This window comes from Nicotiana tabacum, chromosome 9 (genome assembly GCF_000715075.1).
Source record: "Nicotiana tabacum cultivar K326 chromosome 9, ASM71507v2, whole genome shotgun sequence".
Lineage (NCBI taxonomy): Eukaryota > Viridiplantae > Streptophyta > Magnoliopsida > Solanales > Solanaceae > Nicotiana > Nicotiana tabacum.
Genome location: NC_134088.1, coordinates 117,680,594 through 117,707,314, shown reverse-complemented (window position 1 = coordinate 117,707,314; position 26,721 = coordinate 117,680,594). Strand labels below are relative to the sequence as shown.

Here is a 26,721-nt window from a genome sequence, read left to right as displayed (position 1 = left end):
TTGGGTCAAAATTAAATAAATTATGTGGTTGTTTGATATTTCATCATGCGAGTATGTTGTTAGTTTTTCCTTCTCTTAGCCATAGACATGTTAATTTGTTCAATCATTTTTGTTGCTCAATCAAGCACAAGTACAAGAACCATTAATAGAGTTTTAGTTCACAATGCTATTTGACATTAATTGCGCAAAAATACAATACGAATACTAAGTCTAAAGCAAACTATTTTATTTACTTATATACTGAAGAAAGATACATGATCATAAAACCAATATTTCAGACAATTGATAATTTAGAAGAGTTGAGAGCAAGTATTGTGGAGTAACAATAGTTGTTTCTAATATAAGGTTACTTGGCAGTTTAAGAGATTCAAGAACCATTTTTGCAGCTTCATTGACAGATTATCCATTGACATAGTGCTGACGGCAAACAAGCATGTACATATCAGCACCACCTATAAGCTCAGTTTCAGTCTCACTAGTCTTTCTAAAGGTGAAAAATGCCCTTTTGTTACAAAGTTCACATCTTGCTGTCAACTTTGTCACAGTATCAGCAAGTGGAATGATATCAAGCACTGATCCAAAACTCTTCCTGCAAGCAAGTACCCAATATCATATTAGAGCACAAACAATACCAAACCCAATGTATTCCCACAGGTGGGGTCTGGGGAAAGATAGTTATTCTGCAGCCTTACTCCTACCTTATACAGGTAGAGAGCTTGTTTTCGATAGTCCCTTGGCTCAAGACACCACATTAGAGACAGCTTTCTGCTAAAGAACTTGGAGTTTATGACAAAGATTTGGAGACTAATTTTTAAGAATTCGAGGAGTACCTCAAGTAATCTCCATCTAGGCCTGCAACAATTACAGTCTTCCCATCAAGATCAACAACATTGCAGCAGAAATCATAAAGTTCCTCAAAGAACTGAGCTTAATCAATGCCAATCACATCCACCTAATCAAGAAATAGAGTTACTCAGAGATTGAAACACACACACCACATCACAGCTAACAAAACTGAATTCATTTTCCCTACTAAGAAATTCTTTTCTATTTCTTTGTAAACTTAAAAGGCCAAACTTGAATTTTAACTTCAACTCCTTTTTATCCTGTCTTGATCTCAATATATATATTACTATATTTTGCAGCGTTTAGCCCTTATATATGCCTCCTAAACAATTGACATATATCACATAATTGCAATATGTTGTACAATGTCTTTACAACAATAGTTATTCCTACTATATTAGATGGTTCTTTTCAAGACATTCCTTATGCTTTCTCATCAAAGCGCAATAACATAAAGACACATATTGGATCAATTTATACTAATGTGTATACCACTGTATGTGCAGCCAATCTCTGATACTATGCATTAACAATCAACTGCATTTTTCGTTTCTTCTTATGGATTTAAACAGATTAAAGACCATTTAAAATCTCAGACTACAACTAGTTTTTTCCATCATGTACTTCAAATTTGAACAATACTGCACTCATAAGAAATTTTCACAAAACCCATAAAGCCTTAATCCAGCCGTGAAGAGACACAAGATATATCAAATCAAACTATGGTGTCTGTATCCAATTTTAATGTTAATATTACCCCCAACAAATGTGTCCTAATGGGTGCTCATTTTCGCCAATTAGTGGTGTAAATGTTTATATTAAAACTTGTAACATACAGTTAGCAGCTTAGCACTCAAGTAAAAATGGAATTATCACATCATCAATTATGCAAGTTCACCCTTCAAGAGCGGCACCAAGGCCAATCCCGAAGAGATTTCGTATGCCCGATATTCCAAAATATAATGGAACCACGGATCCGAATGAGCATGTGATTTCCTACACATGCGCCATCAAAGGAAAGGACTTGGAAGACGAGAAATTGAGTCGGTGTTACTAAAGAAGTTCGGGGAAACCCTTTCGAAAGGAGCAATGATATGATACCACAACTTACCCCTAGATTCCATTGACTCATTCACTATGCTCGCGAATACTTTTGTGAAGGCTCATGCCGGGGCCATCAAGGTCGAGACCAGAAAATCGGACATTTTCAATGTTAAGCAAAGAGACAACGAAATGCTCAGGGAGTTCGTGTCAAGGTTTCAAATAGAGTGGATAGACTTGCCTTCGGCTGCGGATGATTGGGCCGTTCAGGCATTCACTCAAGGACTTAACCCCCGAAGCTCCTTGGCTTCACAATAGCTAAACCAAAATTTGATAGAGTACCCGGCGGTAACTTGGGCCGACGTCCACAACAGGTATCAGTTAAAAATAAAAGTCGAGGACGACCAGCTCGGGGCCCCTTCTGGGTCCGTTTATCCCATCAGAACTGATGACAGGTCTAAGAGAGTTGTCGATCATGAACCAAGGCCAGTCCGAGATCGGTATCAACTATACAATACCGATCGAAGGGGAAACGAGCAGGGTGTAACTCTACAAGGAACGAAAAGAGAAGCGATCGAGGCCCAATAGCTGAGGTCTGATGAGCAAAAATGGTTTCGATAGGCCGCTCGGGGTAAGGGAAACACCAAGATTATCAGAGTATAACTTCAACGTTGATGGAGCCAGCATTGTATCAGCCATTAGGCGCATCAAGGAACCAAGTGGCCTCGACCATTGCAATCTGACCCTACCTAGAGAGATCCTAACCTGGTGTGTAGATATCATGGCACTCATGGCCACATGACCGAGGACTGCCGACAATTGAGAGAAGAAGTTGCCGGTTGTTTAATAACGGGAACCTCCGAGAATTTCTGAGTGATCAAGCCAAAAACCACTTCAGGAACAGGGACTCCAATAAACAGATCGAACAAGAAAAACCTCAGTACGTCATCAACATGATCATTGGAGGGGTCGATGTCCTACAGGGGCCAATGATAAAGCGCACTAAAGTATCCATCACGAGGGAAAAATACACCCGAGATTACGTCCTGGAGGGAACTATTTTATTCAGCGACGAGGATGCCGAGGGCTTCGTACAACCTCATAATGATGCACTAGTGATATACATACTTATCGACAAATATCGAGTTAAACGTGTGTTGATTGATCCAGGAAACTCGGCCAATATCATCAGATCAAGGGCCATATAGTAGTTGGGGTTACAAGAGCAAGTAGTACTGGCGGTCCAGGTGTTGAATAGATTTAACATTACATGCAAAACTACTAAAGGAGAAATAACCTTGCTAGTGAACACCGCTGGGACGGTGCAAGATGTAAAATTCTACGTGATCGAAGGAGACATGATGTATAATGCCCTATTCGGAAGGCTATGGGTTCACACCATGAGGGCAGTACCCTCAACATTACAGCAGGCACTGAAGTTCCCTATGTCGGGAGGAATCAAGACGGTCTACAGAGAGCAGCCGGCCGCAAAGGAAATGTTCACAGTCGACGAGTTGATCCCGGTGCCCGTGCTCTCGACATCAAAGAACACGGAGTCGACCAGGAAGGAAGAAATTAAATATCAATCACCGATACCGGTCCCAACCGAACTAAAAGAGCGAGAAGTATGAGAGGATGATGATTACGGAGTTCCTAGATCGTTCATAGCTCCCGATGATTCTGATGCCACCAAATCGACGGTCGAGGAGCTGGAGCAAGTCATATTGATCGAACACTTATCCGATCGTAAGGTATACCTGGGCACGGGGTTAACTCCCGATCTTGAAAAAAACTCATTGAATTTCTTATAGCTAACATAGATTGTTTCGCTTGGTCCCATCTTGACATGACATGGATCCCGCCGGAGGTAACCACTCATAAGCTGAGTTTGGACTCGAAGTTCCATTTGGTTAAGCAGAAAAGGAGACCCCAGTCCGAGGTCAAACATACATTCATCAAGGACGAGGTTTCTAATCTCTTTAAAATAGGATCCATTCGGGAATTTAAATACCCAGACTGGTTAGCTAACGTAATGGTAGTACCTAAGAAAGGAAATAAGCTAAGAATGTGTGTGGATTATAAAGATCTGAACAAGGCATGCCCTAAGAATTCTTTTCCTTTGTCTAACATCGATTGGATGATCGACGCGATGGCCGGGCATGGGATACTCAGTTTTCTCAATGCCTATTCCGGGTACAACCAAATTCGGATGGACCCGGGCGATCAAGAAAAGACTTCCTTTATCCCTAAATTTGGCACCTATTGTTATAACATAATGCCTTTCGTATTAAAGAACACCTGTGCCACCTATCAATACCTAGTAGATCGGATATTCGAAGAACATATAGGAAAATAAATGGAAGTTTATATTGACAACATATTAGTCAATTCCCTGCGAGCAGAGGACCATTTGAAATATTTACAGGAAACCTTCGACATATTGAAGAGATACAATACGAAGCTGAATACGGAAAAGTGCGCATTCAGGATCGGATCCGAAAAATTCCTTGGGTTCATGGTATCCAATCGAGAGATCGAGATCAATCCCGACAAAATCAAAGCAATAGAATACATCACCATGGTGGGCAACATCAAGGATGTTCAGTGGATGACCGGACGTATAGCCGCCCTGGGCAGGTTCATATTGAGGTTTTCGGACAAAATTCATCGGTTCTTCTCACTGTTAAAGAAGAAGAATAACTTTTTCTGGACCTCGGAATGCCAACAAGCTTTGAAAGAACTCAAATGGTACCTTTCGAGTCCGCCCCTGTTCCACACTCCGAATGCGGATGAATAATTGTACCTTTACTTGGTAGTTTCCGAGGTGGCGGTAAGTGGAGCCTTGATCCGGAAAGAGGAAGGTACGCAATTTCCTATTTACTATGTCATTAGAACTCTAGGCCAGGCCGAAACAAGGTATCCTCACCTGGAAAAATTGGCGATCACTTTGCTAAGCGCCTCCAGTAAGTTAAAACCATACTTTCAATGTTACCCAATATATATCGTAACCTCTTACTCATTGATAAACATCATGCACAAGCCCGAGCTCTCAGGCCGGTTGGCCAAATAGACCGTCGAAATCAGCGGGTACGATATCGAGTATCAACCCCGAACCGCCATAAAATCTTAAATTTTGGCCAACATCGTGGCCGAGTTTACGCCGACCTTAGTACCCAAAGTCGAAAGAGAATTATTGCTGACCTCGGGGATTACCTCGGGAATTTGGACCCTTTTTACGGATGGTGCCTCGAATGCAAATGGGTCCAGGCTCGGCATCGTGCTGAAACTTCCTACGAGGAATGCAGTTAGGCAGTCTATTAGAACTGTGAAATTGACTAACAATGAGGACGAGTATGAGGCCATAATTGCAGGTCTCGAATTGGCTAAAAGCCTTAGGATCGAGGTGGTCAAAGCTAAGTGCGATTCCCTCATCGTGGTAAATCAAGTCAATGGGACGTTCAAAGTGAAATAGGAACAAATGCGAAGGTATTTAGAGAAGTTACAGGTAACACTGCATCAATTCAAATAATTGACCCTACAACACATGCCTCGATATCAGAAAAGTGAGGCCGATGCTCTGGCTAACTTGGGGTTGTCGGTTGATGACGATGAATTCAGTTCGGGAATAATAGTACAACTTATGAAGTCGGTGATAGAAGAAGGCCACGCCGAAGTAAACGCAACGAGTTTAACCTGGGATTGGAGGAACAAGTACATAGACTACTTGAGGACTGAAAAATTTCCCTCGGATCCCAAAGAATCGAGAGCCCTGCGCACCAAGGGTGCCAAATTTAGCTTGGTCAAAGAGACATTGTTCAGGAGAATGTTCGACGGCCCGCTATCCAGATGCTTGAGACCGGGAGACACCGAATATACCTTGAGAGAAGTTCATGAAGGCACTTGCGAAAACTATTCGGGGGCAGAATCTTTGGTGCGAAAATTAATCAGGGCCAGCTTTTATTGGACCGAAATAGAAAAAGATGCGAAGGACTTCATACGAAAATGCGACGACTGCCAGAGAAACGCACCGATGATCCATCAACCAGGAGAGCTACTCCATTCGATCCTGTCCCCGTGGCCGTTTATGAAATGGGGAATGGATATCGCCGGTCCCCTACTGTGGGCACCCGGTAAAGCTCAATTCATATTATTCATAACCGATTATTTTTCCAAAAGGGTCAAGGCTCAAGCATTCGAAAAGGTCCGAGAGAAATAAGTCATTGACTTCATCTGGGACCACATAATATGTCGATTTGGGATACCAGACGACGTCGTGTGCGATAATGGGAAACGATATATCGACAACGAGGTAAATAAATTTTTCGAAGATCACAAGATTAAGAAGATACTATTGTGAGCACGTAATTTTTGCCCTATGCGAATTTACTCCAAAAAAATAGCCAAAATAGTTTGTAATGGGTCTGTAGAATTTAGGGAATTTTATTTGTTATTTGATCACATTTTCATTACGTCGATATGTTATTTGCATCACTAGGAGCATTTGAAATTATAGAAAAATATCAATTTTTTTTTCATTCGTCCATGTCACTTTTAGATTTTAAAAATAATATATACATTGGTTGTTCTCATTTTACCCATTAATAGGTTAATTTTGTTAATTCATAATTTAATTGGTTAATACTAAGTAAGGATGAAGGAAAAGGTTAATTAAGAAAATTTGTTTCAATTTAGGATGTTAATTGTCATGGCTAAAGTTGAAAAATAAAAGTTGAAAATTAAGGAAAAGGAAAGAAAGAGGGCTAGTTTAGATTTTTAGGTTTGCATATGGGCCAAACTAGTTGGCCCAGTTAGTTCCAAATACCCGTCTAACTCCATTCCCTCAAAACATCCGGTCCAGACCTTCTTGAACGCCAAACGACGTCGTTTTCAGTCAAAAGATCAATATCCAATCTTAACCTTTCATTTTCCCAGATCCTACGGTCATGAACTAACCCCTTCACCTCTTATAGTTGTCCGAACACCCCCCAAACCCTAGAGACCACTCCAAAATTCCTCATCTCCTTCATCACCTAAACCTAGACGCCTACACCCAAAACTATTTCTGGCGGCACCGCCTCCAAATAACCTTAAATGTTCACCAAATAATCCCCACCCTCTCTCTCCAAATCCCTTAACTTTCCCTGTCAAATCCCCTCTGTCTTTGTCGATTTTCAGATCTTGAAACTAAACCCTAGCCGCCGCTTTCCTCCTTCTTGATTGCTAGATGGATTTCACCCGTTTATGGTTGAAATTTACATCATTCGAAAGCTCTTGATGAGAGCTATCCGTTGATATAAGTTTCACGCCGTATCTCGTAGGTCACATTTTGATCAAAGTCGTTGTTGACCGTCCAGTTTCTTTCGGCACTCCTTGTTGTTTGGTTTAAAGATCAATAGGTAATTTATTTCTTTTCTTCTATTAAGTAATTTTTCTCTTCTTCCAGTTTTTCGTCGCTCTTCTCAAATGTTAAAAATGATTCAGACCAATTAGGATTCAAGATTAGTTGATCTCATATTTTGCATGATTTGGTTAATATTTAATTATATGGTAGTTAATTTAATTGCATGAGTTGTTAGGATAATTGATTTTTGAATTAGTTTAGATGTTGGAACAGACTGTTTGTTAAATTATTTTTTAGGTTAATTTGCATAATTGTCTGTTTTGTTTGATCTTTGTATCCGCTTGATTTTCCTGTTATAGTTTGTTTATAAACATTAGAAATTTGAGGAAGTTAAATGAAATAGGGAAATTTAGGAGAATCATGTTTAACTGATTGAGCATTCTAGAAGTGATCATGTGGGAACTAAATGCAAGGAAGTTAAGTCAAATTGGGGGTTAAAGAATAAAACATAAAAGTAAAAGGGGCTATAAAATAGAGAAGAATATCTAAATGGGACAGTTGTCGAAGTCTGTTGAGAAAAGATGCATTTTCCTTATTTTTTAGGGATGGCACATGTTAAGTTGATTATCTAATTTTTAATATAAAAGGACTCTCCCCCTGCAGATACACACACTTTTTTCATTCTGTACTTTAGAGAATTGACACTCATACTCACTGATTTTCACTCGACTCACTATTTCTGTACCTTTCCAGATAATTCACTCATCTTCACTCTCATTTTTAGTAAAGAAATTTCTGGGATTTCAGCCTTTTAAATTTCAGAAGAAACATAAAAAAAAGTAGATGAAGGTTCTCTCAGTTTGTTTCTTTTGTTCTGCTATTTGGCTTCACTTTTCTGGGTTCAGGATTTGGCTTCAGCTTCATTGCTGTTTTTCAGGTACTAACTTCAATCTCGAAATGTAATTGTTGTCTTAACATCCTCATGCTATAAAATTTGCTGAAATTTGTTTGTGTATATATCGTTGAATACTTTTCTCTGTCATTGTGCATCTCACGATAAGTAGGTTTGGTATATATTGAATACATATGCCTAAATATTCATAAAATACTGAGCATGAGATTTGGTTCTACAGCTTACATGAAGAACTCATCGACTGAATTTGTTGTTAATTTGAAAATGATGTCGTATGTGGAGTTTGGATTGACTTACTATCAGATCTGTTAGTTAATAATTAGCACATTAGGATCATTAATATTTGGCTTCGACATTCGACCAATACTTGGTTTGATTCAGAGGCTTCACAGGTGCAAAAGTGGCTATCTATGTAATAGTTAATTTTAGTCGGATATTGTTTTAGATTAGGATTTGAAAGGTCTTTTATAATATGGACAAATTTTATGATAACTCATTTGAAACTGGGCTTGTAATAATGTCTGTTTCCAGTGTTGCTTAAATGCACAAAAAAACTGGTATGCAAGAAAATTGAAGTCAAAAGCCCGTAGTAATTTTGAATACTATCTATAGTTTGATTCAGTTCAAAAAATGTAAGTAAAACAACAGTTACAGTCAATCTGGATTGTTTTCCGTTCTGAACGAGTCGATGGTGTAATTCTAAAATTGAATAGTGCGTATTCGTATTTTCAGTTAAATTTTGAATTGTTTTCATTCATTTGTGATGGTATACCAAAATTATTTGTCAAACCAAATTTGGACATTATTAGGCTTTCGTTCAGAGGCCATTGGGCCTGAGGTCACATAGTCCCATAACAACCATCTTTTAAAATGCTCACAAGGGCAGAGCTCCAATTTCTTAAATTGTAGAATCAAATGTTTTCACAAATTTGTGTAGTAACTCGCTGGCGTATGTACCACCAAAACTCCATAATGCTAGCCTTTCACGCGTAATCACTCCCTTTAGCATCAATTTAAAAATATACAGTACTCTCTCACATGAGCTTCCATAATTTATGAACTCTCACAAACCATCTCAAATCTTTGTTAGTAGATTAACTCTTATAAACATTCATAGTTTGCTTTAGGAACGTTTAAGTAATCATGGTGACTATGGGTACGGTTCCCGTGGCATAGTCATGATACATAAAGCCCAATTCGAATGTATATTTTACGTGGCTTGACTACAACTTCAAATAATAATAATAATAAATATGTTGTAAATCGCAGGTGCGTTTCACGTGGCGTAGTTTGAAATGTGTACCAAAACAATAAGTGTACGATATCGTAACTTGTTCAAAAAATAACTTCGTAAATGCTAAAAAGTGGTTAAATATTTAATTAAAAGCGGTAAAAGATAAAATGCACAATAGGTTTTAAACATGTATTATTCAGATAATTAAGCCAAATATTAATTGTTGAGCAACCATGCTAAAAGCACGGAACGCAGCAGTGCCTCACACCTTCTCCTGGGTTAACAAAATTTCTTACTTGGTCTTCTATGTTCGCAGACCATAAATAGAGTCAATTTTCTCGATTTGGGATTTTAAAATAAACCGGTAACTTGGGACACCATAATAATTATCCCAAGTGGAGACTCTAAACTAAATAAATAATCTCATTTCGAATAATGTCACTTTAATTGGAAAAACTCCCCATTTCTTTGAAAAAAGGAGGCGTGACAACTATCAACACCTTACCACCCTAGTGGGAACGGATAGGCGGAATCAACAAACAAGACCATACTTCAAAACCTAAAAAAGAGGTTGATCGATGCCAAAAGGAAATGGAATGAAATCCTGCCCGAAGTCCTGTAGACATATCGCACGACATCGAAGTCTAGTACCGGTGCCACTCCGTTTTTGTTGGTCTACGGAGCCGAAGCCTTAATACCAGTCGAAGTGGGAGAATCGAGTTTCAGGTTCTAATATGTGACCGAAGAGTCAATTGGCGAGGCCACGATCACGAGCCTGGAATAATTGGATGAAAGGCGCGAGGTCGTCATAGTCCGGTTGGCCTCTCAGAAACAGCGGATAAAAAGATACTACAACCGAAGAGCTAACCTCCGGCACTTCAAGGTTGAGGACTTGGTGTTGAGGAAGGTAACATTACAGTCGTCGGAATTACCAGCAAAGGCTCATACAAACTCGAAGTAGGAAACAATGTGCAACTAGCGAACAACTAGAACGCGACACACTTAAAATGATACTATTGTTAAGGTATGATCTCAATTACTCTTTAATAATATTATGAATCGTCTAACACTTGCAGGAAACAACCAAGTATAGATGTGGTTATTGGGTCTGAAAGCACGCGTTACACTCTTTTTCCCTTGAATCAGTTTTGTCCTAAAATGAGTTTTTCGGCAAGGTTTTTAATGAGGTAACAGTAAAACGTGCTAACTTAGATTCGAAGACCGGTCTCAAACAGGAGTCAATGATCGTTCACTTCATGTCAACAGTATCCGAGCCTTCTCAAGCTCGGCCTCGAATACTCGGGGGCTGTATTACCCTCGGATTAAGGTTTTTAGCAAGGAAAAAGGAAAAATTTTTTATGCTAGAAGCTAAGTCTTGGTGGTTAGGATTCACTGTAAGGACCAAATGGTCGTATGAACCGTGCTCACATAGTACACCCTAGCCGTGATACAAGTTTTTATGCATTTTTGATCATGTACTTTACACACTAAGAAATGAAAGAAAGTTCTGCCTTGCTATTACGCATTTTCCTGACTCTCAAATTCCGGATCCTAAGAGCCCACGAGCTACCCCTATTCAGAGACTGTCTTCCGAAGAAAGTTCGGACAACTCGGGCTACAAAATCCCGGAGTCACCAAACCTATTAGGCGGTGCCCAAATACAAAAGGCTACGACCACCCTAAAAACGATTCAGAGACGTCCGAAACCCGTAATCAGAAAGTAAGGCCTTTATAAGAACTCGAAGCCTGCTAAAAGGTTACCCACAATAAAAACATCGTCTAAAATTTGCTTAAGCATCTTGAAAAAACTTTCGGTCACACCGAGTTTTCGAAGACTCGAGCAAAAAAAGTTGTATCGAAGTCGGGCCCTCTTCAGACCTCTGAAAAGAGAACACAATATAACAAATTCGATTATATGCTAAGGCATTAGAAACATTACATGAATAGAAATTATGAAAAGATGCTGGAAAAGTAAAGGTACGTTATTGCTAGAAAGGGAAAATTTCATATATACATTCCGGAGTATATTTACAAAGGCTCAATAAAAACGGCCTCAAAAATGACCTCAAAATAAACAAAAAAATAATAATATATACATGAGACAAAAACAAAAAAAGTACTTAGGCATCTATGTCTGGTCTTTACGGGGGCCCTCGCTAGAACCTTCGGAGCCTTAGGAACCCTCAGAGCTTTCGGCACCTTCAGGCTTGTAAAGCTTCTTCGCCTCGTCCTCGAGCTTTTTGGCTTTCTCGATCTTAGCCGACAAGTCAAAACCTCGGCCGTGGATCTCTTCGAGGGTCTCTTTTTGGGACAACATCTTCATATATTCGACCTTTGCCTTCAGGTGGATCTCGGTTGCCTCCACATATGCCTTGTATTGGGCCACCATTTCTTCGGCATCGGCAGAGGTTGTATCCAATGTGGACTTCAATGCCTCATATTCTCTATCGAGGGCATCCCGCTCTGCGATGACCGAGCTTAGCTATGCTCGGAGATTGTCATTCAGCTAAGACCACTTGTCAGCTTTGTCTTTTGCCACCCGGAGTTGGTTCTCAACTGATGCCAGCTCCGCCTTAGCGGTTTCCTTCTCCGAAGCCACCATGTCCATTTTGCTTTTCCACCCGTCGGCCATGGTCTGGACATCGTTCATCTCGACTCAGAGTTGGTCGATCAGGTCGATCTTCTGTTGAACCTGTGAGGTTTTGTTGTTAGTCACCACGATTAGCTCTTCATTTTTAGCTTCAAAGACCTTTACCTTTTCAACCAGGTGGGCATGTTCCCACTATAGGGTCGAAGCTTTCTTCTGAGCCCTGTCGAGCTCGGCCTGAAGATACTTGACGGCCCCATCCTGTTGCTCACTGAGAAGCATGTACATATCTTTCTTCTGAACCTGCTCCTTGAGCTCGAACTCGAGCTAGTTGATTTCAAAGAGGTATCGGAGAAAGCTCTCATGGTGAAGCACCGAGGCCTGCAAAACAACGAAAATAGTAAGAGATATCTAAACCTAAGTGGAATTCACTAGGGAGTGTTGATGCCTTACCCGGTTCAGCGCCTGCTACGCCTCATCGAAGAGACTCAACCCACCCACCTCTTTCATCTTTGCCTGGTCCTCCTCGGTCACCAGGAATCAGCGGTAGCTGGCTATGTCCACTGGAGCGGATAGAACCCTAGCATCCTCCGGGACCATAAGAATGATTGTTCTCTTGCGGCCGGGTCCACACTCGGAGCGGAAAATTATTTCACCAGTTTTGACCTCAAACTCGGCCCGCAAACTTCCAAAGGCGTGTCCTTCTTCGGGATTTCTAAGTCACCCAGCCCAAAAAAGTCTTCCAAAGTGGACATGTCCACGCTATCGAAGAAGGAGTGGAGAGGATTGTGTGAGCCGTGAACTCTTTCACCTAACCTTTCCTTACCCTATTGGGCTTCTTCAAGCATGGACTCGGTATAAGAGGGCGTCTCGATGATGTCTATCACACCATTTGCCTCCTTCGAAACAGAAGTGGCTTATCAGGAGGTCGCAACCCCTGTCTCCACTTTGGCCTCTCGAGTCGGAAGAAGATCGGTCTCGTGGATCCTTTTCTCGATTTTCGCCCATTCCCCGTAGGGGTCGATCTGTGAGAGACAAAGATGTTATCTTCTTCAGACTCATCCCTGAGCTGGCGAAGCGAGTCAGAGTCCGGCACCTGGGACTTGGTATTCTTCTTGGGCTTATGAGCCGGGGAAGCTGCCCTCTTTTTGGCTTCACCTCGGGACCCGGGGAGCTTGAGGACTTCCTTTTCCTTTTCTTCTCCTCCCCCCCGGCAGCCCCGGGCTATCCCGTAACGGAGGGATCAACTGATAATGACACATCCTCGTCCCCTTCCAGCGGCCTAAGTTCGGTGGTCTTAGGCAAACTTGCGAAGGAAAGAGAAAAGGTCAGCGTCATGTAAGTTTGAGGCATAGTAATAACTATTGAAAGGAAAGCCTTACCATGAGAACGAGCCTCCCATCTGCCCTTCAAAAGTTTGCGCCACGCACGTTTGACATATGACATCTGCTTACAGATGCCTTCGATCCACTCCTTGAGCCGGGGGACCGAATTGGGAACCTAGGCAACAGCTGCACGACCACAAATAATAATGGTGAGAAAGGAAACAAAGGGGAATTGACACTTAAGGAAAGACTACACTCACGAAATGCATTCCACTTCTCAAGAAATGGAAGGAACTCGGAAGGGATCAAATCTTTAGTTTTTACCCAAACAAAGCACCTGTAAGGCCCCGTAAAATGTTTTCTAAAAACCCGGATTCCGTGATGCCGAAGTAGGCGTAGAGGTTAATAATAATAGAAATTCTTCGCGACGAGCTTGCGAGCCGCGATTCAGACTTTTCGGATTGAACAGTGCACTGGATTGAACAGTGCACTGGAGACATTTCTGCGGTCCGTTCTGCGACCGCAAAACCACTCTGCGGACCGCAGAATGACCGCAGAGTGGAGCAGTCTTTTAGGCCATTTTTAATGTCATTTTTGCGGCCCATTATGCGACCCCATAACCATTTCGTGGGCCGCACTTTCGTTGCATATCTCGCTTTGGGATTTGTTTGGAGGGAGGTTCTGCGGTGCACTATGTGACCGCAGAACCGTTCTGCGGTGCATTATGCGACTGCAGAACAGTTCTGCGGGCCACATAGTGACCGCATACCTGGTTAGTTCCTTCCAGTTTTGGCACCCTAATTTCACGGTCATTTCGCGGACCGCATAACCATTATGCGATCGCATATGCGACCGCAAAACCTTTTCCAGAGCTTCATCTTTGGAATTTTAAAACCCGGCCCTATTCCGTTAAAACACCTACCTCGGACCATTTTGAACTTATTTTCTGATATGTTTAGAGTGAGAGAGAGGGTCCTCGAGGGAGACAGTGATCTTTATCCAATTGCTCTTCAATCCTCACTTAAAACCTTGAAGATTATCAAGAGAGGCACCTAGGTCTTCTTCCTAAGAGGTAAGATTCTATCACCCAAACTCTTAATTTCAAAATGTAACTAGAATGGGCCATTAGTAAGGTAATTCATGAGGATGAGAGTACTCACCTTGCATGCATGTGTTCCTAAGGTATGTGGGGAGGTTGTGAGTTAAAGATAGAAAATAATGGGGTGTGGGTTGGTGGAGTCTTTCATAAAAAGGGTCATGAAACCTTAATACACACATAGTGTTTGATAGAATGCTTAAGTGAATTAGAATTATGGTCGTTTTCCTAATTTTGGGTTCAATTTTGCTATATTGCTAAAGTAGATTGAAGTTGCTAATATTCCAGAATATCTTAGAGTTTTAAGAGGCTCAATTAAGGTATGTTGGCTAAACCCCCTCTTCTTAGAATTTAGTCCCATGGTATTCATGAAATCGATGCAAGTCCCAAAATGAACATCCTAGAAATTGCTATCCCGAATGTGCTTGTTTTGAAAATATATGTGTAATATTATTTCCATGCTTTCATCATGTTATCTCATCATTTGAGGAAAAGTTCAAAACTTAGAATATGTGCTAAAAATGCCTAGACTTCAAGTCAAATCCGATTAAAGATTGTTATGCTAAATTATGTGAAAAGCCTCTATGTGCCTTGGATTCCAAATTGCTCATATGTGAATTTAATGTCTTGAATGTGAAGCCTTATTGTTGTTGATCATAATAATAATGTTGGAATATGGAAAAAGAACTTGAATCATGATATACGGCCAAGCACCAAGAATAACTTTATAATTAGGGCCACTCATGCCATTGTATTGAAAAAATGGGAAAGAAATATGAAGTGAGATGACTGATTGAATGAGATGGCTTAGCCGATCGGGCCGGGATCGGACTACGTGTAAGAACACGGTGGTATTGTGGATGAAATTGTAAATATAATTGACGTCTCAAATGAGATGGCCTAGTCGATCGGGCCGAGATCGGACTCCGTGTAAGAACATGGTGGTATTATGGATTGTGGCATATTGGCACTAAAAGAACCATCAAACCTAATATTGCGGGGATTGACTTAAAAATCTATATGATCCTTAACTTGATGTTTTAGTGTTATTTAAAGCTCATATTGCATTCTTAATTGTTTCCCCATGTATTATTGTTCATTTTATTGAGACAGTGTTTTAGTTTTACATACTAGTACTATTCGACAGTACTAATGTCCATTTTGCTGGTGGCACTGCATCTTTAAATGGATGTAGGTAGTTCCATAACAGACAATGTTGATCGCAGATAGTGCTGCATCCTCTTCTCAGCGGGCTCGGTGACCCTCATTTCATTCCGGGGGTCATGTATTATACCTTTTTCTTTATATTGTGGTCACTTTTTGAGGTATAGTCGGGGCCTTGTTGCCGGTACCATCTTTACTTTCCTTTGTATCTTTAGAGACTCCGTAGACACTATGTGGGTTGTATATGGGTGTTGGGAATGTTAAACAAGTTATGTAGTGTTTGATCACTTGTTCCACTCAGACTATAAGAATATGTGTATTTGAGACTGAAAGGCGAAATAGATAATGAAACAATTTAGTATTGCATGAATGAGCTTCCTACTGTATAATTAATGAAGTCACGTCTTTCTTGATCATGGGTGAGTTGGGTAGAAAGTATCTAACAGGCTTGCCGGTCGCGCTTCCCGAGGTTTGGGTGTGACAAACTTGGTACCAGCCTCGATCTTGATCCTCGTCGATGCTCGAAAAGCGAACCTTATTGGCCCGACGAACGAACCTGATTAGTCCCCCTCAAAAAATTCGAGGACTGTACAGATGGAGTAGGTGGTCGAGGGTGAACCAAGGAGATTCGGTGTTGTTCACAAAGTAACGTAGGAGGATCTAGATCCTCCAAAGAGACAGGTGGATTTGCCCGAGCACACCTCGTATCTCTTGCAAAAGGCCAGAACTACTGGGTCTACCAGCCTAACGTGAAGAGGTAAGTGTAAACACTTAAATACCCCTCCACATGGGTAGTAATATCATCCTTAGGCCCGGGGACTACCACGTCCTTGCCTTCCTATTTGCAGTCCTCTCGGACTATGTGAAGGATATCTTTGGTAATGGAGCATATGTATCTCGATGCTCCTTCACCTCGGTCTTGTTTGGTTGAGGCCTTCTATAATGACCCGACCGGTTGTTTTGAGTGTATTAGCCCTGATCCCCTATTTACTATTTTCCCTGTATCTGTTTCTGATTATGTGACTTGCCGGGAGGTCTTGTTTTTGGTTTCGGAGTGATTTAGGACACTTAGTCCCTAAAACAGAAGTTTAAGTCTTAGGATTTTGACCGTAGTCAGAATTGTATGAAGACGACTCCGGAATGGAGTTCCATCAGCTCCGTTGGGTGATTTTGGTCTTAGGAGTGTGTCCGTACTGTGAATTTGAGGTCTGTAGCTAATTTAGGCTTGAAATGGCGAAAGTCGAATTATTGGGAAGTTTGACCGAGGGGTTGACTTTTCGATATCGGAGTCGAATTCTGATTTTGAAAGTTGGAGTAGGTCCGTAATGCTGAATATGATTTGTGTGCTAAATTTGAGGTCAATGAGACGTGGTTTGGTAGGTTTCGGTGTCATTTGTGGAATTTGAAGCTTAGAAGCTCATTAGGCTTGGATCATTATGTAATTTGTGTTTGTTGTTGTTTGACGTGTTTTGATGACCCGATGATGTTTTAGGACTTCTTGGTATATTTAGTTGAGGTCCCGAGGGCCTAGAGTGCGTCTCGGATGCTTAACGATTTGAATTTGGACTTAGGCAAATGGCTGAAGCCTTCTGATATCTAGTGGTTTCGCACCTGCGGTGGGCAGACTGCAGGTGCGTACTCACACGTACGGGTGAAGGAGCGCAAAAGCGGGAATGGAAGAGATGGCCAGGGGTCGCAGGTGCGAGGGAATTTCCGCATCTGCGAACCCCAGATACGCTTAAAGTTCCGCAGATGCGGAGAGTGAGCTGGAGGGGGTGATCGCAGAAGCGGACCATTGTCCGCAGGCGCGCACACGCAGGTGCGGCCCATTCATCACAAATGCGGACCCATCCCTTTACGTCATTTCTACACTTGCGAGGGAAATTCCGTAGGTGCGGCGTCGCAGGTGCGACAGTGTGTCCACAGATGCGGAAGAACTGGGCAAAAAATGGGATTTCGAGGGTTTGATTTCCATTTCGATTTTGGGACTTTGAGAACTAGGTGTGAGGCCATTTTTCGAGGTTTCTTTGAGAAGATTGTTGGGGTAAGTAATTCTAACTCGGATAGTACTATATTTCATGAATCTATTGCTATTTTCATCATCTAATTAGGGATTTGAGTTGTAAATTTGGGGGAAAATGGTAGAAACTTCATAGGCTAAGATTTCGAGTTTTGAAAGGTGATTTGAGGTTGGATTCTAATAATTCTTATATGGTCGGACTCGTGAGTGAATGGGTGTTCGTATTTTATGATTTTTGTCGGATTTCGAGACGTGGGCCTGGGGGGTCGGTTTGAGCCTATTTTGGATTTTCGCTTATAATTTCGTATTTTTCTTGTGAAATTGATTCTTTTAGCCTATGTTAATTATGTCGTACTGCTTGTGGCTAGATTCGGGGCGTTTGGAGATTGATTCGAGGGGCAAAGGCATTACGGAGTAGGATTTTTGCACGGTTGAGGTAAGTAACAGTTTTAAATCTGGTTCTGAGAGTATGAAACCCCGGATAATTAGATTATGTGAGTATTTTGAAGGTGGTGCACATGCTAGGTGACGAGCGTGTGGGCGTGCACCGTAGGAATTGGGACTTGGTCCATTCCGTGAAACTGTAAAGTTGAATAACTTGTTGCTAGCCATATGCTCTTCCTGTGTCATAGAAATATGACTGCAGATCATGTAAGAAATCATGCTTAGGCTATGTGATGGTACTGTTGGGACCCACAAAGGTCGTGTACTTGTTGAATTATTTGCTAATTGCTATCTTGTACTCAGCCATGGTTTTACTTGCGTATCATATCTTAGTCTCTTCTTGATTCTTGTTGATACACTATGTTATCTTTGTTTGGGCTGATCTTTGTGATTTTTGAGAGCCCGAGAGACTAGAGAGGTTGATGACCGAGTGAGGCCGAGGGCCTGTCTGTCAGGTATTGATACTATGACACGTGAGTTGTCCGTGCAACACGTGAGTTGTCCATGCGGATCCACATATTGATATTATAGCACGTGAGTTATTCATGCAGCACGTGAGTTGTTCGTGCGAATATAGCGCTTGGGCTGAAAGGAGCCCCTCCGGAGTCTGCACACTCCCAGTGAGCGCAGGTACCTATTGAGTGTGAGTATTGAGGGCTGAGAGTCGAGTGATTGAGCTGTTGTGACGAGTCGAGTGACTGTTGCCGTAAGAGGCTGTACTTGCCTTTTCATTTGTTGATGCACTTAGTTGCTATCTCCTATTGTCGTGAAATTTCTGAAAGATTCTATATCCGGATTTACCTGCACTTTAACTGTATAAACTGATTTGATTTGAACTGCCGGATTTGAAAGCATGTCAACTTGTTGCTGGAATTATTGAAAATGAACTGTATTTGTATAGCTCGTCACTACCTTCTCAGTTCTTTATTTATTTCTGTAACTTGCTGAGTTGGTTGTACTCATACTACACCTTGCATTTCATGTGCAGATCCAGGTGTGTTTGATCACGGAGGTCGTTGAGTTCGTGCGCGATCGAGTACCGGAGACTACGAGGTAGCTGCCGGCGTCCGCAGACCTTGTCTCTCCTTGTATGTTTTCTTTCTTTTCTGTATTGATACTTAGACACTGTTTGTATTAGACTGAATGTCTAGATGCTCATGACTCAGTGACACCCCGATGTCATGCTATTTATTTTTTTCGCACTTATATTTTGGGTTTTACCCCATTTTTATGAAAGACTCCGGTTATTTTAAATATATTAATTTATTTCTTTTAAATGTTGAAAGTGTTTTGGAGATGTCGGCTTGCCTAGTATCATGATAGGCGCCATCACGACAGGTTAGTTTTGGGTCGTGACAAGTTGGTATCAGAGCCTAGGTTACATAGGTTTCACGAGTCAGGAGCAGGTTTAATAGAGTCTTGCGGATCGGTACGGAGACATCTGTACTTATCTTCGAGAGGCTGCCGAACCCTTAGGAAATTTCACATTCTTGAATTCTTGTCGTGCAAATCTTTTGATTCTGGTGACTAAATTTCTGTTGTTCTAATTCTCTCATAGATGGTGAAGACGTGTACTACGGGGCAGGATGGACATCCACCAGTACCACTAATCAGGGCCGCGAGAGGCCGGGGTAGCGGTAGAGGCACCGGTAGGGGCAGAGGTGTAGTTCGCACCGTAGCTAGGGAAGCACCTGCAGATCCACCAGTTGCCCAGTTCAGGAGCAGGCTCCAGTTGTGGATGAGTAGGTGGGACCAACTCAGGCACTACCTATGCCTATTGTGATTCCAGGCCTTCAGGAGGCCTTAATTCAGATTCTGACCGCGTGTACCAGTCTTGCTCAAGCGATCTCTGTTCTGGCCGCAGCAGCCACTTCTCAGGCCGAGGGAGGCGCTCAGATTCCCGCCGCCCGCACACCAGAGCAGGTGGTATACAGATTCCAGACACCTGGGCACCACCAACCTAGTCGGTTGCAGCTGCTCAGGACTATGTGGTTTCCTTTCATGCCTGATGATGAGCAGCGTCGATTGGAGAGGTTTGGGAGACTCCAGCCTCCATCTTTCAGTGGTACCGAGGGAGAGGATGCACAAGGCTTTGTGGAAAAGGTGTCAGAGGATACTCCGTACGACAGGTATTCTGGAGACCGGTGGGGTCTCGTTCACTACTTTTCAGTTCTTTGGGGCTACATTCAGTTGGTGGGAGTCTTACAAGAGGCGTAGGCCAATCGACGCAACACCCCTTACATGGTAGCAGTTCTTCGGTCTATTCCTGGAGAAGTTCGTGCCTCATTCTCGCAGAGAGAAGCTGTGCAGGCAGTTCGAGCAGCATCGTCAGGGTGATATGTCCGTGACGCGGTATGAGATGAGATTTTCAGAGTTGACCCGTCATACTATCTGGTTGGTTCCCACAGACAGGGAGAGGATCAGGAGGTTCATAGATGGCCTCACTTTTCAGCTGCGATTGCTTATGACTAGAGAGAGTGTCTGGTGCTACTTTTGATGAGGTTGTCGACATTGCTCGTCAGATTGAGATGGTTCGCAGCCAGGAGCGGGTTGAGAGGGAGGTCAAGAGGCCTCGTGGATAGGGTGGATTTAGCGGTGTTCCTTCTAGGGACAGTTTCACCATGGTAGGGATCGTCCTTTCAGACATGCTCAGACGGCTTGCCCAGTTCACCGTGGTGCATCATCTGGCCATGGTTCACACAGCTATCAACAGGGCCAGTCTTCATTTTGTGCACTACCAGCGCAGAGTTCTCACCCTGCCTCGTCAGCTCAGGTGTCTACGGGTAGTTCTTCAGGGCATCAGGAGCAGCAGTTCCGTCAGAGGAGGGGTTGTTTCGAGTACGGGGATTTTGGTCACATTAAGAGAAATTACCCTAGGTTGTTGAGTGGGGCTCCACAATAGAGTACTCGACCGATGGCACCAGCACCAGCAGCTCCACCACCCGCTCATCCAGCTCGGGGTGGAGCCAAGTCAGTTAGGGGTCGCCCAAGAGGGGGAGGCCGATCAGGGGCCGGCCAGGCCCGTTTCTATGCTCTTCCTGCCAGACCAGATGCCATTGCTTCAGATGCTGTGATTAAAGGTATTGTCTCAGTTTTTCATAGAGATGCCTCTGTATTATTTGACCCTGGTTCCACTTATTCATATATGTCCTCGTATTTCGCTCATTATCTAGATATGCCCCGTGAGTCTCTAGTTTCATTTGTTCATGTATCCACTCCAGTGGGCGATACTATCATTGTGGACAGTGTATATCGGTCATGTGGGGTGACTATTGGGAGTCTGGAGACTAGAGTGGATCTCTTGTTGCTTAGTATGATCGATTTTGACGTGATTTTGGGTTTGTATTGGTTGTCTCCATGTCATATTGTTCTAGATTGTCACGCTAAGACCGTGACGTTGGCGATACTGGGGTTGCCGAGGGTTGAGTGTAGCGGCTCCATAGACTATGTTCCCAGTAGAGTGATTTCATACTTGAAAGCTCAGCAGATGGTTGAGAAGGGTTGTCTATATTATCTGGCCTTTGTGAGGGATGTTAGTGCTGAGGCCCTTGCTATTGATTCTGTTCCGGTGGTGCGAGATTTCCCGGATGTATTTTCTGCAGCCCTGCCGGGCATGCCGCTCGACAGGGATATTGATTTCGGTGTTGATTTAGTACCGGGCACTCAGCCCATTTCTATTCCTCTATATCGTATGGCATCGACGGAGTTGAAGGAATTGAAGGAGCAGCTTTAGGAACTCTTTGATAAGGGGTTTATTCGGCCTCGAGTGTCACCCTGGGGTGCACCAGTTCTATTTGTGAAGAAGAAGGATGGTACTATGAGAATGTGCATTGATTATAGACAGTTGAAGAAGGTCATAATTAAGAACAAGTATCCCTTGTCGCGTATTGATGATTTGTTTGACCAGATTCAGGGAGCGATGGTGTTCTCCAAGATTGATTTGAGGTCAAGGTATCACCCGCTGAAGATTCGAGACTCAAATATTCTTAAGACAACTTTCAGGACCCGATATGGCCATTATGAGTTCCTTGTGATGTCTTTTGGGCTGACCAACGCCCAACAACGTTCATGCATCTAATGAACAATGTGTTTCAATCTTATCTTGACTCGTTCATTATTGTATCCATTGATGACATCCTGGTATACTCTCGTAGCCTGGAGGAGCATGCCCAACATCTGAGGATTGTGTTACAACGGTTGAGGGAGGAGAAGCTTTATTCAAAGTTCTCCAAGTATGAGTTTTGGCTCAGTTCAATGGCGTTCTTGGGGAACGTGGTGTCCAATGAGGGTATTCAGGTAGACCCGAAGAAGATAGAGATGGTTCAGAGTTGGCCCAGACCGTCCTCAGCCACGGAGATTCAGCATTTTCTCGGTTTGGCTGGTTATTACCGTTGTTTTGTGGAGGGCTTCTCCTCTATTGCATCGCCCTTGACTAAATTTACCCAAAAGGGTGCTCCTTTCAGGTGGTCGGAGGAGTGCGAAGAGAGCTTTCATAAGCTCCAGACTGCTTTGACCACGGCTCCAGTTCTAGTTCTACCATCAGCTTCTGGTTCTTACACAATGTATTGTGATGCCTCGCGGATCGGCATTGGGTGTGTTTTGATGTAGGAGGGTAGAGTGATTGCTTCTGCTTCGCGCCAGTTGAAGCCCCATGAGAAGAACTATCCTGTCCACGACTTTGAGTTAGCAGCTATTGTTCACGCCTTGAAGATTTGGCAGCACTATTTGTACGGGGTCCAATGTGAGATTTACACTGATCATCGGAGTTTGCAGCATCTCTTCAAATAGAAGGATCTTAACTTGCATCGGCGGAGGTGGTTGGAGCTTCTTAAGGACTATGACATCACCATTTTGTACCATCTTGGGAAGGCCAATGTGGTGGCTGATGCCTTGAGTCGCTGGGCGGAGAGTTTGGGGAGCTTAGTATATCTTCCAGTAGTAGAGAGGCCATTAGCATTGGATGTTCATGCCTTAGCTAGCCAGTTTGTTATATTGGATATTTCTGAGTCGAGTCGAGTATTGGCTTGTGTGTCAGTCTTCTCTTTATGATCGTATCAGGGAACGTTAGTATGATGACTCCCATCTGCTTGTCCTTAAGGACACGGTCCGGCACGGTGATGCTAAAGAGGTCAATATTGGGGATGATGGTGCATTAAGGATGCAAGGCAGGCAATGCGTGCCCAATGTAAATGGTTTGCGTGAGTTGATTCTACAGGAGGCTCACAGTTCACGGTATTCTATTCATCCGGGTGCCGCAAAGATGTATCAGGACTTGAGACAGCATTATTGGTGGAGGAGAATGAAGAAGGACATAGTGGAGTATGTAGCTCGGTGCCTAAATTGCCAGCAGGTAAAGTATGAGCATCAACGACCATGTGGGTTGCTTCAGAAGTTAGATATTTCGGAGTGGAAATGGGAGCGGATCACTATGGATTTCGTTGTTGGGCTTCCATGAACTCAGCGAAAGTTTGATGCGGTTTGGGTGATTGTGGACCGGCTGACCAAGTCAGCTCATTTCATTCCTGTGATGACTACCTATTCTTCCGAGCAGCTGGCTCGAGTGTATATCCGCGAGATCATCAGGCTTCGTGGCGTACCGGTATCTATCATTTCTGACTGGGGTACGCAGTTTACATCACGGTTCTAGAGGGCCGTACAACATGAGTTGGGTACTCGAGTGGAGTTGAGCACATCATTTCACCCTCAGACAGACGGACAGTCCGAGCGCACTATTCAGATATTAGAGGATATGCTCTGTGCGTGTGTGATGGAGTTTGGGGGTTCGTGGGATCAGTTCTTGCCTCTAGTGGAGTTTGCTTACAACAACAGTTACCAGTCGAGCATCCAGATGGCACCGTATGAGGCTCTGTATGGTAGGCGGTATAGGTCTCCAATGGGTTAGTTCAAGCCGAGCAAGGCTAGGTTATTGGGTACCAACTTGGTTCAGGATGCTCTGGAGAAGGTTATGGTGATTCAGGATAGACTACGCACAGCCCTGTCCAAACAGAAGAGTTATGCAGATCGGAAGGTTCGCGATGTTGCATTCATGGTTGGAGAGCAGGTCTTGCTCTGGGTGTCACCCATGAAGGGTGTTATGAGGTTCGGAAAGAAGGGCAAGCTGAGCTCGAGGTTTATCAGTCCATTTGAGGTATTGCGACGTGTTGGGAAGGTTGCTTATGAGCTTGCCTTGCCTCCCAGTCTAGCAGAAGTTCATCTAATATTCCATGTTTCTATGATCCGGAAGTATCACGGCGATCCGTCGCACGTATTGGATTTTAGCTCAGTCCAGTTGGACAAGGATTTATCTTATGTTGAGGAGCCGGTGGCGATCTTAGATAGGCAGGGTTGAAAGCTGAGGTTGAAGAATATTGCTTCTGTGAAGATTCAGTGGAGGGGTCAGCCGGTCGAGGAGGCGACTTAGGAGACCGAGCATGATATGCGCAGCCGTTATCCTCATCTTTTCACCACTTCAGGTATGTCTCTATGCTCGTTCGAGGACGAACGATTGTTTTAAGAGGGGGAGGATGTAATGACCCGGCCGGTCGTTTTGAGTGTATTAGCCCCGATCCCCTATTTATTGTTTTTCCCGTATCTGTTTCTGATTATGTGATTTGCCGGGAGGTTTTGTTTTTGGTTTCGGAGTGATTTGGGACACTTAGTCCCTAAAACAGAAGCTTAAGTTTTAGAATTTTGATCGTAGTCGGAATTATGTGAAGACGACTCCGAAATAGAGTTTTGTCGGTTCCGTTAGCTCCGTTGGGTGATTTTGGACTTAGGAGCGTGTCTGGACTGTGAATTTGCGGTCTGTAGCTAATTTAGGCTTGAAATGACGAAAATCGAATTGTTAGGAAGTCTGACCGGGGCTTGACTTTTTGATATCGGGGTCGGATTCCGATTTCGCAAGTTGGAGTAGGTCCGTAATGCTGAATATGACTTGTGTGCAAACTTTTGAGGTCAATCGGACATGGTTTGGTAGGTTTCGGCGTCGTTTATGGAATTTGAAGCTTAGAAGTTTATTAGGCTTGAATCCGGGTGTAATTCATATTTTTGTTGTTATTTGACGTGTTTTGAGGGCTCGACTAAGTTCGTATGGTGTTTTATGACTTATTGGTATATTTGGTTGAGGTCCCGAGGGCCTCGGGTGTGTCTCAGATGCTTAACAGTTTGAATTTGGACTTAGGCAAATGGCTGAAGCGTTATGATATTTGGTGGTTTCGCACCTGTGGTGGGGAGACCGCAGTTGCATACTCGCACGTGCGGGTGAACGAGCGCAGAAGCGGGAATGGAAGAGATGGCCAGGGGTCGCAGGTGCGAGGGAATTTCCGCATCTGCGAACCCACAGATGCGCATGAAGTTCCGCAGATGCGGAGAGTGAGCTGGAGGGGGTGATCGCAGAAGCAGACCATTGTCTGCAGGTGCGCACACACAGGTGCGGCCCCTTCATTGCAGATGCAGACCCAGCCCTTTATGTCATTTCCGCACCTGCGAGAGAAATTTCGTAGGTGCAGCGTCGTAGGTGCGACAGTGTATCCGGAGATGCGGAAGAACTGGGTAGAAAATGGGATTTCGAGGGTTTGATTTCCATTTCGATTTTGGGACTTTGAGAGCTCGATGTGAGGCGAGTTTTTGAGGTTTCTTCGAGAAGATTGTTGGGTAAGTGATTCTAACTCGGATTGGGCTATATTTCATGAATCTATTGCTATTTTCATCATCTAATTAGGGATTTGAGTTGTAAATTTGGGGGGAAATGATAGGAACTTCATAGGCTAAAATTTTGAGTTTTGAAAGGTGATTTGAGGTTGGATTCGAGTAATTCTTGTATGGTTGGACTCGTGAGTGGATGGGTGTTCGTATTTTATGACTTTTGTCGGATTTCGAGATGTGAGCCCGGGAGTCGGTTTGAGCCTATTTCGGATTTTGGCTTATAATTTCGTATTTTTCTTGTGAAATTGATTCTTTTAGTCTATATTAATTATATCGTACTGCTTGTGGCTAGATTCGGGGCGTTTGGAGATTGATTCGAGGGGCAAAGGCATTGCGGAGTAGGATTTTTGTGCGGTTGAGGTAAGTAACAATTTTAAATCTAGTTCTGAGGATATGAAACCCCAGATTATTGGATTATGTGAGTATTTTGGATGTGACGCACATGCTAGGTGACGAGCGTGTGGGTGTGCACCGTAGGAATTGGGACTTGGTCCATTCCATGAAACTGTAAAGTTGAATAACTTGTTGCTAGCCATATGCTCTCCCTGTGTTATAGAAATTTGACTGCAAATCATGTTAGAAATCATGGTTAGGCTATGTGATGGTACTGTTGGGACCCGCATAGGTCGCGTACTTGTTGAATTATTTGCTAATTAATGTCTTGTACTCGTTCATGGTTTTACTTGCGTATCATATCTCAGTCTCTTCTTTATTCATGTTGATACACTATGTTATCTTTATTTGGGCCGATCTTTGTGATTTTCGAGAGCCCGAGAGACTAGAGAGGTTGATGACTGAGTGAGGCCGAGGGGCTGTCTATGAGGTATTGATACTATGGCACGTGAGTTGTCCGTGCGGATCCACATATTGATACTAGGATTGAGAAGTAGAAGAAGTACAAAAGGTCGAAGTATTTATAGAAGGAAATGTAATCAATACGCAACGTTTCATGTTCGGAGGCGACCAGCCGATGATCGACATGTGTTCGAAGTTAGAACGACGCGAC

The 26,721-nt window shown here is 43.1% G+C and overlaps 1 protein-coding gene and 2 long non-coding RNA genes across 3 annotated transcripts; 2 read left to right on the top strand and 1 right to left on the bottom strand.

The window, feature by feature from the left end:
- Positions 1-399: 399 nt before the first annotated feature.
- LOC107804354 (thymidine kinase-like) lies at positions 400-2,586 on the bottom strand. Its single transcript, XM_075221286.1, has 3 exons — positions 2,532-2,586; positions 831-927; positions 400-589 (listed from the first exon to the last, which is right to left on the bottom strand). The coding sequence occupies exons 1-3, from the start codon at positions 2,584-2,586 to the stop codon at positions 400-402; spliced, it is 342 nt and encodes a 113-aa protein (XP_075077387.1).
- Positions 2,587-6,887: 4,301 nt separating this feature from the next.
- On the top strand, positions 6,888-10,727 carry LOC142164294 (uncharacterized). Its single transcript, XR_012695045.1, has 2 exons — positions 6,888-7,283; positions 8,134-10,727. It is a non-coding gene; the product is annotated as an uncharacterized LOC142164294 (long non-coding RNA).
- Positions 10,728-11,436: 709 nt separating this feature from the next.
- LOC142164295 (uncharacterized) lies at positions 11,437-26,392 on the top strand. The gene is made up of 3 exons (XR_012695046.1): positions 11,437-14,703; positions 19,000-19,099; positions 26,008-26,392. It is a non-coding gene; the product is annotated as an uncharacterized LOC142164295 (long non-coding RNA).
- The last annotated feature ends 329 nt before the right edge of the window (positions 26,393-26,721 follow it).